Source organism: Triticum urartu, chromosome 7A, assembly GCF_056163025.1.
Source record: "Triticum urartu cultivar PI428250 chromosome 7A, HENAU_Tu73, whole genome shotgun sequence".
Lineage (NCBI taxonomy): Eukaryota > Viridiplantae > Streptophyta > Magnoliopsida > Poales > Poaceae > Triticum > Triticum urartu.
In genome coordinates this window covers 28,831,188-28,842,992 of record NC_141879.1, presented here as the reverse complement: position 1 = coordinate 28,842,992, position 11,805 = coordinate 28,831,188, and the positions used below count along the sequence as shown (strand labels likewise).

At 41.4% G+C, this 11,805-nt stretch overlaps 1 protein-coding gene across 1 annotated transcript; it reads right to left on the bottom strand.

The window, feature by feature from the left end:
- Positions 1 to 457: 457 nt before the first annotated feature.
- Positions 458 to 3,649, bottom strand: LOC125525405 (uncharacterized). Its single transcript, XM_048690407.2, has 8 exons — positions 3,331 to 3,649; positions 2,905 to 3,013; positions 2,705 to 2,820; positions 2,477 to 2,596; positions 2,276 to 2,365; positions 1,449 to 1,579; positions 961 to 1,225; positions 458 to 772 (listed from the first exon to the last, which is right to left on the bottom strand). The coding sequence occupies exons 1-8, from the start codon at positions 3,592 to 3,594 to the stop codon at positions 620 to 622; spliced, it is 1,248 nt and encodes a 415-aa protein (XP_048546364.2). The 5' UTR covers positions 3,595 to 3,649; the 3' UTR covers positions 458 to 619.
- Positions 3,650 to 11,805: the final 8,156 nt, after the last annotated feature.

Genomic DNA, 11,805 nt, shown 5'->3' with positions numbered 1-11,805 from the left:
CCTACTCTACTATCAAGAGAGAATATAGGTAGCACAAACTGTCATGTCAGTGTTTTATCATCCCTTGGAACAGCTCTCGTGCAACTACATTACAAATGGCTGTTTAACTGAGCATTTGCCTTGGACGATACACCAAGGGATGCATGAACCTATTTACACTTGTGGGGTCAGGAATGAAACATAAGCTTACAAGCCTCTTCTGAAAAGGTAAGAGCTTACACATCTTTAGCCATGTGAAAAATGCAGGGAAAATTCGACTCGCAGAAAGACTCGACCCCTAGTTTCTTTTGCTGTGAGGTCAAATGCTAAATCATAAATGTTCAGATATCAGTTAGGATGAGTGAAAGAGAGATGTAACCACCACCCGATTAAGAAATCATTCTGCATTGCTACGTCACAACATATCCGGACCCATCCATATCCCATAACCTTGTAGTAGTAGTAGGCAAACAACAGGGACAGCACCAAGGTCGGAAATTCTTCTCCCAGATTTACAATGCCAAAAATCCCCATAGAATCCATACATTATATTGCGAACAAATCCATCACCTTCTCATCTAACAGCGATTCAAATTGTGTCTCAGGTCGGTCGAATCAAGAACACACAACACATATGTGGCTACTTCCTGAACAATCCCGAGCTCTGGAGCGCCTTGCAGTAGTCCGAGGCGACGGGAGATCTCTTCACCATGTCCCATATCTTGGCCGAGCTCCTCAGCCAGTCACGCTCTGTGAGGTTCTTCGCGAACGGCCTCAACGGCCTCGCCAGGACCTGCAGCAACAGTAACATACACAGCAGATCAACTTAACTGGGCCGGTAATAAATGCTTGAGTAAATAAACAAGATAAGCTAAGAACAGGCTGCGTGTCTGACAGTGAACTTTTTTTTTCATTTTAAATGGTTTCAAGACTGGAGTATATAAATCTATATGTGATTTCAACTTGGACTAGAAAAGATACCTGATCACGAAGCTTTCCTAGCATGGATGAGTATGTCCCATACTCAAACTTTGCTGAGTTATCATGTGATCTTAATGGAAGAAGGAACACGTCCTGCTGGCTGGAGCTCAACTCTTCAACTTTCGTGCTTGGAGCAACCGAGGAATCGGTAACTTCAGGTGTCGCACTAGAGCTGCCAATGTTAAATGAAGAGGACTCGAAGTGTTTTTCAAGAGTCTCCCGTAGAAGCCTGAGCTTTGAAGGAGAAAAGTCATGGTCCCTCAATCTGTTCAATTAGAAAACAACACCAATCAAATTACTAAGATTAAACGAGCAGAGGGATGAATTAAGTATGGAAGTGGTATGTGCTCATATGATCTTTTTGCAGCAATATTTTTTTTACCAACAGGAAATTCGGAAGATCTATTTATTCAGGAACATATAAATAAGTATCTGATAACAGAGAAAAATACACTCTCAAGGCAAGTACAACAGTTCATAATGCTCACCTAGCATGCACAAAACAGAGATCGGCCATGTAATCTTCACTGCCTGATTGGTTATCATTCTTATTTTCCTTGTCTGGTGTAGATGATGTTAACAATGATGGGTCAGGTATGTTATTCTTCAACAAATCAACCTGTAAGAATACATTACAACACCCCTTTCAGCATTGCACAATATTGCCAAATATCCCTTCTAGCTTAGGGTCATCAGTCAACATGTTTTAACTACATGAGCACAGAGTAACTGCAGAAGTTTTCGTCAGTAGAAGATAATACCACAATGATTCCACTCTCCAAATGTTGGATAAGAAAAGTGTGCTATTATCAACTATGCATATGCATAATATGCTGAAGAGTGTGACAGGTGAAACAAGTACAATGAGATATACGCTAAGGAGATGTCAAATTTTGAATGAAGCTGGAAGAATCAGACAATCTGTGGCAGTATGTAGCCAACGTGAGCTAGCTTTTTCTTTATTGAAAAAGAACAAGAAAATGGAGGAAAACACAGATATACTAGATGCAGAAGAGAATATTACTACCCTTGTAAATTATCAATCTGCTCCACTAAAGTCAGAAGGTTGCAGGAATCAAGGAGTAAGATCAGTTCTGCTTGTAGTTTCCCTAAAACTAGATAAGAGCTCATACACTCAGTTATGAACCACTGAATGTAATTTGTTCCGTTGTTCTGCATATATTACCAGAATAGGCTCAACAAAACAGGGGTTTGCTGAACAAACTTGACAGTTCACACTACCAGATGAACAGACTGTTTTAATTCTTGAAAGAAGGAAGTGTATGTACAGAGAAATAATAGCCAGACAACTCACCGTAAGCATGAGCTCCCACATGGAAAAATCATTGATCCCTTCTGACACAACCAACACAATATTACAGACAGATGCCAAGAAAACACCAAGCTACAGAAATTCCTTGCAGAACAACAGAGAATACCGATCAATTACTGTGAACCACAAAGGTAAAACCAGCAGTAACACAGTCAGGTGTAAGAATTAAAGTAAACCATTTACCTGGATTCCCATTAGCTCATGGGCCAGGTCTGCTGGTAATGGATCGCCGTTAAGAACAGGAAGTGAAGATGAACCATCTGGCCTCATCATATCCATTAGGATGGATGGACTGTATACTGGCTGCAGGATAATTGATTGCAGTCGAGAATATTATCAGCGAGATTTTTAGCTTAACTGTTCTAGTATTTGGAACACGCCAGTGCTGAGAGTAAACTAAGTTCATCTTACCTGGGTGTCGAGAAGTATAACTCGTTCATGAGATATCCTGAAATCAACACCTGCAGTACAGTGCTTTGCCATCGCTTTGATTTCCTCCGTTTGTGTAGCAAAAGGAGGATGCATTCCTACAGAGAACGGCCACCTGATTGAATTTTGGTTTGCTCAAGTTTGGTACAGAATGAACTAATGAAGCATATAATTAAGTGTACCAGGTGAGCTTCCATCATATCCATAAAGCTCGTTCATGATGGTTGACTTGCCCACACCAGGTGGGCCGATTATCCCGATCACCATGAAATCGTTGTTCTCTGTCAAATACTGCAAAACGGGGGAAACAGAAACACGAATTCACATTTCCTGTGTGCCATTCAGCAACCAATAATTCTCAATTTCAGAAGTACAATAGATCTTAGCCTGTTTCTTCACAATAACAAGCTGTTTTAAGGATCAGTGTAGAGCATGAAACATTGGAATACAATATCTCAGCTTCCTCGTCATAACACATCAGAAGACATATGAAGCTAATTCATACTGTTGCACTAACCACACAAGGAATCAACCAATTCTGAGCACTATAAATTGTGGATAACAAGTATATAAACCCAAAAGGGGGGGATGAGGGGTTTTGTACGCACCGGCAGGATCTTGTCGGTGTGGACCTCCCAGGCGTCGGAGACGAGGCTGAGCGAGCCAGGCTGCGGCCCCTGCCGCGCGCGGGCGCCGCCGCCGCCGCCAGCGCCCTCGTCGTCGGCGCCGGAGGACGAGGGGGGCGGAAGCGGCGGCTTTGCGAGGAGGATCTTGGGCGGAGGCGGTGGCGGCGGGTGGGAGGAGGAGGAGGAGGAGGATGAGGAGCCCCGGTCGCCGACGCCGGCGAGCAGCTGCGGCTGTCCGGCGGCCATGGCGGCGTGGTTACTCCGCACCGCACTTGGGCTTCCGTCTCGGCTGGAGCGAGGAGTTTTAAGGGCCCTGTTACTATCAGCTCAGCAGTCCGGGCCGGCCCATCACCGGTTTTATGAGTCACTCTCTAATGCTCCAATGTCGGCCTTTTTCTTATTATATGCACATAAAAAAATGTATGCACTTCAGAAAAAAAAAGCACGTACGCACGTGCGTTGCAACGGGAGAAAAAAAATTAGCATGCACTCAAATTTAATGAGAATTGTATGGGCAAGCAAAATGCCCATGCTTCACTATGAAGAAAGCGCCAAACTCCTCTTCAACTTTCTCATGCGTTAGGGTGTGTTTGGTAGCATGTATGGACCTAGCTGAGTTGTTCTCCTCTGATACATGCTGAATGTAGAAATGCCAAGTCCATGCATTTGTTGTGTATGCGCTGAGACATGCTGAGCTGAGACTTTGTTTGACAGCCTGCATCTGTTTAGACATGCTAAACAATTTTGAATTCCGAATAATATTTTTGACCGGTGACCAAAAATTTAAACATATTTTGAAATTCTGAACTTTTATCGAGAATTGAAATAAAATTTGAAATTCTAAACATTTTCAGAAAATTTAAATAAATTTTGAATATTTGGAAATATAACAAAATTTCAAATTCTAAATAATTTTTTTACAAATTTAAACAAAATTTAAATTCTGATTTTTTTGAAATTCAAAACATTTTTTGAAAATTTAAACAAATTTTGAAATACTGAAAATTGTTGAAAATTAAAATTTTTGAACATTTTCCGAAAATTAAACAAAATTTGAAATTATGAACATTTCTAAAAAATTTAACCAAAAATTGAAATTCGAAACAATTTCAAAAATTTAAACAAAATTCGAAGTTCTGAAAATTTTCAAAAATCTAAACAAAGTTTGAAATTCTGAATTTTTTTTGATTTTTTTGAAACTCTGAACATTTTTTTAAAACTGAAACATATCTGGAGGTGGTCTGATGGGTGGGGATGAGGGTTGGGGCGAGCATGGCTGTCTCATGCACCCTCTCTGGGGTGTATGAGATGGGCATGGCCGAGGGCCCTTTTTGCATCAGTCCAGATGAGCCCATGCACCCTACAAACAAGCAAAAGTGGGTCGGATTGAGAACTTTTGCCCTCATGCACCGTACTAAACACACCATGACGGGGTTCAGCGTATTTACCGAGGTTGGCTTCTATCTAGCGACACAGGCCTTGGTAGACACTTCAAAAATCGCAAGCCCCTCCGCGTCGATCTGAAGTAAGAAGTCGACCATGATGAGCTCGCCACCATCCTATGCCATGCCAGTGGTAGCTATGTTATGTACTTAGGGCTTGTACAATGATAGGTGCTTAAAAAGGTGTTTAGAAAAATAAACTGGGATTTTCTGAAGCTCCAGTGCCTATTTCTATGGACGTCTAACTAAGCATCTACCCTTTATAAATAAGTATCGATGCTTAAGGAAACACGAGTTTATTCCTCTAAGAACCTTCCCTAAGCGCCTTGCATTGTACAGGGCCTTCATCGCGTCTTTGACGGTGTGTGGATGCCATCAGGCACCACTGATCCGTCGCTTGCCTTAGAGCATCTACAGCCGCATCAATATAATTTGATCCCTCAAATGCCCGCAGACATGCCCGGTCAATCCGTTTTCATCTTCACTTTTCTCTCTCCAAAATAACCACACTCCTCATTTTATGGCATTTCAGTGAACAGGTTGTGTGCAACACCGTAGAGCACGTGGCCTGGGAAGAGAGAAGGCAGATGATTCCTTGCCGGATGCGGTGGCGGCGGCAAGCATCATCGTTTCCTCCGCCCGTGCTACACCCGTCTCGTCTGCTCACGCCGTCGTCGTCGCGAGGTGCCACCTCCTCGGCGTGTGCATGCCGCACATCCATGCTGACAGCGAGAGAGAGGGAGATGAGAGAGGAGGATTGGGTTGCTGCATATGGGACCAGGGGTGATGCCTATGACGTGTAGGAGAGTGCCAGGTGTGACTGGGCGTGACCGGACCCCCTCATACTCGCCCTAGCTTTGGGATGGGTTTGAGGGATGCCGGTTAGTTCGGACGTTTAGGGGTAAAATAAGGGGTCCGGTTGGTTCACTCTTTTTTGACCGGACACTGATCGGACGAACGTTTCGGGTTTTTAGGGAGAGAGTAGGGGGTCCGGCTGTAGATGCTCTTAGCATAGAAAACATATGGATGGTTGAGTGCAAAGAGAATTAAAGATGTTGCAGCTCAATGATCGTGTGCCATTGGCATGTCGATGCATCACCACTTTTATGTCCCCGGCGAGTGTGTCCGGTGCAGTTTTGGCAGGCTGAAAAAGCAGAGAAAAGATATAGTGAAAAAATAGAGAAAATATATCTATATCTATATTTATATTTATATACTTTCTATATAGTGTATGAGTTTTGAATGTTTGAATTCAGGCATTGAAATGTGTTTCTGGCCGTTCACTGGGCTCCATCCGACGGTTTATAACACAGGGATTCGCTGCTATAGTGTCATTCAGTGTTATCTAGGTTGTTCTAGAAATATCGATCGATTGGCGCCAAGCAGGGACCCCACTGCATATCAGTTCGTTGAAGCAAACAGTCACCGTGCCATATTCGCATCGCGTGGAGCTGTCCAAACTGTTTTATACTCCCTTCATTTCATAATGTAGTGCTTCCTTTATCCCCGTGCTTCAACTTTGACCGTAAATTTAACTACCAAGACTGATTGTGGCGGGAGCAAAAATTATATCAGTGAATTCGTATTCAAAAGAAGTTTTCAATTATATAATTTTTTCTCCCGCCGCAGTTGGTCTCGTTGGTTAAATTTATGGTCAAAGTTGAACCTCTAAAAGCGCAGACGCACTATATTTTGGAATGGAGGGAGTACTACCTATGCTGACACCCGCAGGGCTACATGGCCTGTGTGGTCAGATAAACAAATCTGACAGGAGGTGACAAAGTAGAAGGATAAAGAATAAAATATAATATAAACAAATCAAACCAGGTGCAGCGCCCACATTCGTACTTCTTTTTTAGCGTGCACATATAGGCCCTCTTTGATTCGCAGGATTTTCAAAACGTAGGAATAGGAAAAGTATAGGGTTGGAGTGGCATGCACACATGAACCCTACAGGATTAGCATGGAGTGTTTGATGGCACAGGAAAAGTAAAGGAATTGTAAAAAGAGGTTGGAGTGGATGTTAGATTTTCTATGAAATGTAGTACAAAAGATTCCATAGGAAAAATTCCTATGGGATCCAATCCTATGAATCAAAGGACCAACATAGAAAAAATTCTTAAGGATTTCAATCCTCCAGAAATCCTATAGAATTCCTTTGAATCAAAGGAGCCTATACATGGCCGCATTCTGGGTGGAAGGTTGTAGTAAATGCTAGTACTGTGAGACATACCAATAGGTAGGGTAGGCATTACCTAAACCTAGGCATATATGTATCCGCTTTTTCAAAATGTATTTTAAACATGTTTGGAAAACTCAAAAAGTACAAAACAAAATTTCACACGTATATTTTCACAAAAATGTGCGGGAAATAAAATTCTACGGATAATTGCCTTTTTATTTTTTTCTCTGTATAAAAGATAAATTCTAGTGCTTCTAAATAGCATATCACAACACGTCTTTTTTGTCTTTTTTGCACATGCAAAAAAAGCTGTTTAATTCTCCCGCAAAACTTTCTATTCGCATGTGGAACATGGTGGGAGATTAATGCGTGCAACTATTTTCAGAAATTTTTGTCATCTACAAATGTGTTCTTCGAAGTGGGTTCATATGTATTTTTTTAAAAATGTGTTTTCCAAAATGAGCTCATATGTAAATTTCAGAATTTTTTGTCATTTAGAAATGTATTTTTCGAAGCCGCAATAGGTAGCCCAATTTTTGTGCAAATTACTTATTCATGTGATAGTGATTGCGTAAGAACACAGGAAGCTTTCTTATGCTAATTCCAAGTACATGGACAATGAATATTTGTTTCACTTCTCGGTCATTTTCATGACTTATTTTCTCTAAAATCACTCTGCAACGTAAAAGACGCGCATAGCGCGGGCATACATACTAGTAGTAGTAGTACTAGAGAAAGATCTTATGGAGCACGCCTGATTATCAGCGCCGCATCATCGGCATGCAGGCTAACTCTCAGCTGAGATGGAGGTAAGGGGCTAAGGGCCATAGCCGTGCTGGCACTGGCAAAGATCTGGTGCAGGGGAGCAATTGCAATCGTGAAAAGCATCTCCCTGCGGAAATACACTTTGTTTCCTGGTTTGGGATTTTTTTTAATAATTAAACAAAAAGTCAAAATAGTTCAGAATTATTTTTTGGATAAACTTGACTTAATGCACTAGTACTTGATTTTTTACGAAAAAAGCCCAACATTGACTTCATAGCAAAGAAGACAAAATTTATTTGCTATTATAGGTCACTATTCACACTATTTTGGCCAAAAATTTGTCCTTTTTGAAAAGAAGTCAAAGAAGGACTTTCTTTTTATAAATTTTTTCTCACAAGTACAATGGAAGGTCGCGTTTATTTCAAAAATATTTTCAGATTTTTTGACTTTTTGTTGAATTACTAAAAAAATTCTATATAGGATGTAGATGTCCCCATAGACCAAACGTCCGCGTGTCTACCTACCGCAAGCCACAGTGATGAGTAAAAGGATCCCTAAGCTGGGCATTTGCCATTACCCTCCAAGAGCCCAGGATCATATCCTACCAACACTACCCAAATCCCAGTCGCTCAAGTATCTGAAACATGTAATCCCACGATAATAAATCAAATGCTCCTGCAATATCCAATTTAAGCAGAAGAGCGTGCTTGCTGTGAATACACAAAACATTTGATCAATCTAGATAGTTAGTGGTGATGCTTTGGATATGCCAAACTGCCAAATCGCCTTCCAGTGAGCTAAGTTCCACGATGTAAAGTTTATCCTAGTTTTTTAAACATGCGGTAACTATATGGTATATTCCTGTAACCACGGTAACAGTACTCTCGGTAAATTAAGTCGTTTGGCACTCAAAACCATTTTAGTGTTTGATTTTTTTCCGGAAAAATAGTGATTAGAGCTGGACCTGTCTTCTATTAATCCTAGTCTTAGTAAAAACAAATGGATGGGTGTCACTGGATGCTCAAAAGGCACGCACTAGCGGAATCAGCCGCACTTATGCAAAACAAAGAAAAAAAAAAGAAGATTGTAAAGTCCTTAGGGCCATCTAATAAAAGAACACAAACCACAGACGTATTTGTTGTTTCAACTGTGTGCTCATGCTAGGTAGCGACTCATTTTGCTTGATGGATCACGCCATGTACTGAAGGTATATCTTCTTTTTTCTTGCGAACAATGTACCCAAGGTATATCATTGGAGTACACGTGTTGCTCTTATTCTAGAGACCTTTTACGGTACATCAATTAAATTAGGGCCGTTTATTTTTATGATTTGATGGTTCAGATGAGGCAATACTACTCCAAATTTTCAGTAGTATATTGAGTAATTAGGGGCGTTTTGGGTACTTCACTGTTAACCAATCCCGTAGGCAGATTCCCTTCAGAATTAAGCGGACGGCGGAGCTGGAATTTGACATTGTCATCAGTGTTCATTTGGCCCGTCCTGCTCCGTCGCCATCGTGAGCGGCCACCGTGCGTAGTGTAGATTTTGCGACCTGCAGCCAGCCATCGTTAGCTCGCCGTGTGCCATCGCCCACGTCCAGCCCTTGTGTCTGCTATACTGCTGCTAGTGCTATGCCGTGTGCTATGTGCCTTTGTGTAAAATCTTAGATTAGTGGGCGCCGATGTACGTACGTGCGACGGAGAGAGGGCAAGCGAGGAAGCGATCTCAGGCCGCCCGCCGAAGCACGTGCAAATAGGAAGAGGGCAACCGGGCCGGGCGGGGCGGCTGCGTCGTCGCTGGGACGCATCACGCATGGGAGGAAGATCCTGAGTGGCGGCGGACGAAGGCTGTTCGACGCAGAGCGACCGGCCCTGTGTGACCGACGAGACTGCTGCCTGGCGGTAGTGAGGAATGGCAAATGAACTGAGATGGCTGCGTCGTCGAGGTGGTATCGTATTGTCATTAATTACTAATCCCAAACTCTAATAGTTAATTACCGAAATGTCTTGGAGCAAAAATTTGAGGAATTGATATTGACCATTGGATCAGTTATATACTACACGCTATTTACGGTAGTATGATGTACCGTAAAAACTCTCTTATTCTATTGCAACTGGCGTTCAAGTATATGGCACTGGCTATATCGATCATTGAAATGATTCGTGCTGCTCTTATTCTATATGCAACTGTGTTCAAGTTGAATATCTGCAGTTTCCCCAAGCTCTCCTGAGTCTCCTCGGTTTCAAGCTTTCTGTTGAGGAAGCCCCTCAAGGCTTGCCGACAAGGCATATCTATTCTTTCTGCTCACATCATGCATTACTAGCTGCCAAATAACAGCACACATCACATGCTTGTCTTTCAGCTGCTAGGGATTACATATTCAAAGAAACAAGAGAAGACAAGAACTAACAACTTGGTCATGGTTCTCTTGCAGGAGCTTCCGTTCATGCATGTCATCCTTATCCCTACAAGTTTTTCACGTGCGTATTCTATCGACATCAGTTCTACGGAGTTGAGCTAGACCTGCCAGCGAATTTAGTACTCCCTTCATAAAGAGTAGTGACCTAAATGCTCTTATATTTCTTTACAGAGGAAGTGCGTTTAGGTCACTACTTTAGTGATCTAAATGCTCTGATATTTCTTTACGAGTACTTAGCAAGCTACACTGCTACAGAAACCATCGGTGAAATATAGCAGGGGTGGTTTCTCACAGCGAATAGCCTGAGCAGGGTGTGTTCTCTACATCTATTTATAACAATCCTAAGTTCCTAACAGCCAAAGCCAACGTGAGGGTCATCGTTTAAAAATATGAGTGCTTCAATGAAATTAGATGTGCGGTTTTTTGTTTTAGAAGGAGAAAAAAAACATCCACACACAGAACAACTAACATGGACTCAATTAGACAAAACAAATTATCGATTTTATTGATAGACAAACTACAGATTGGTTGAGATAATTGAATATGCAAAGGTGAATTATTGGTTTCTAAAGTTGTATTCATTGACCTAGATCTAGCTTGCTAAGAGCAAGCATAATATGGTGATGTAAGCACACCATTACGGTTTGAATAGTATATTCTTACTGAGTTGGAGGAGGGAGGGAGAAGAAAGAAGGAAAGCGGGTTGTAAGAGAAAATATAATAAGCTGATGTAGATGTGTCGTAAGACTTTAAATAATATTTTTAATTGTGTTCAAGAAGAGAGAATAGAAGCGGGCTATCGATTAACAGCCAACTGCAGCACGTGTTCCTAAGACTTTGTGAGAGAGTGTAGTGGGCCATGTATCAATAAAGTGTAGTACATATTTATATCTAACTATTATACTTGCAGGCTATAAGTTTGGTTATAGTTGACGTCGCAACATCATATAGCCAGCAACTGGCTATACTATTAACCATGCTCTAAATTCATAGCCGGCTGCAACATGGGCTCTACGAAACATTGTGAGAGAAGGTGGTGAGCCATGTATTGATAAAGTAATAAAATCTTATAGCTTTTCCTATAGTGTCTTCCGCGTGAGCCAGCTAATTAGCGACTACTACATGAGTCTTTTTACCGGCATCCCGGTTTTTATGGTGAGGTAGTTTCCCAACCATATTTTTTTTGTAGTTTTTCCCAAGGAAACCGGGGTCATATGTTACTTATCTTTCAGCCTTTCACAATATATTTCTTTACAAATATAATTTTTGTACATGAACATTTTTAGAAAAATAGTCTTTGAATATTTTTAATATACATTGAACATTTTTCTAAATACACATTGAACATTGTTCAAATACACATTGAACTTGTATAACACATTGAAATATTCAAATACATGTTGAAGATTATTTGGTACTCGTCTAATTTATAAAAAATATGATTCATCCCAACAATAAAAGACCCATGGGCACTGGCATATATATACAAACACCCACCTAGCCATCATGATACCTGTAGATGAACCCAAGAGGTAAAACCAACGATCCAGGCATATACGGTGGGCCCCTAGGCAACCCACAACCCAGAGACTACGATGACAATTTTTTGATGGGCCGACATGCATTGTCGGCGATGCAACGACGTGGC

What these genes read in the sequence shown, in the direction of transcription:
- LOC125525405 (XM_048690407.2), bottom strand. Translation starts at nt 3,594, where the DNA reads ATGGCCGCCGGACAGCCGCAGCTGCTCGCCGGCGTCGGCGACCGGGGC. An exon ending in ATATGATGGAAGCTCACCTG is followed by an intron (nt 2,821 to 2,904) that starts GTACACTTAATT and finishes CGTTCTCTGTAG; the next exon opens with GAATGCATCCTCCTTTTGCT. An exon ending in TTATACTTCTCGACACCCAG is followed by an intron (nt 2,597 to 2,704) that starts GTAAGATGAACT and finishes ATTATCCTGCAG; the next exon opens with CCAGTATACAGTCCATCCAT.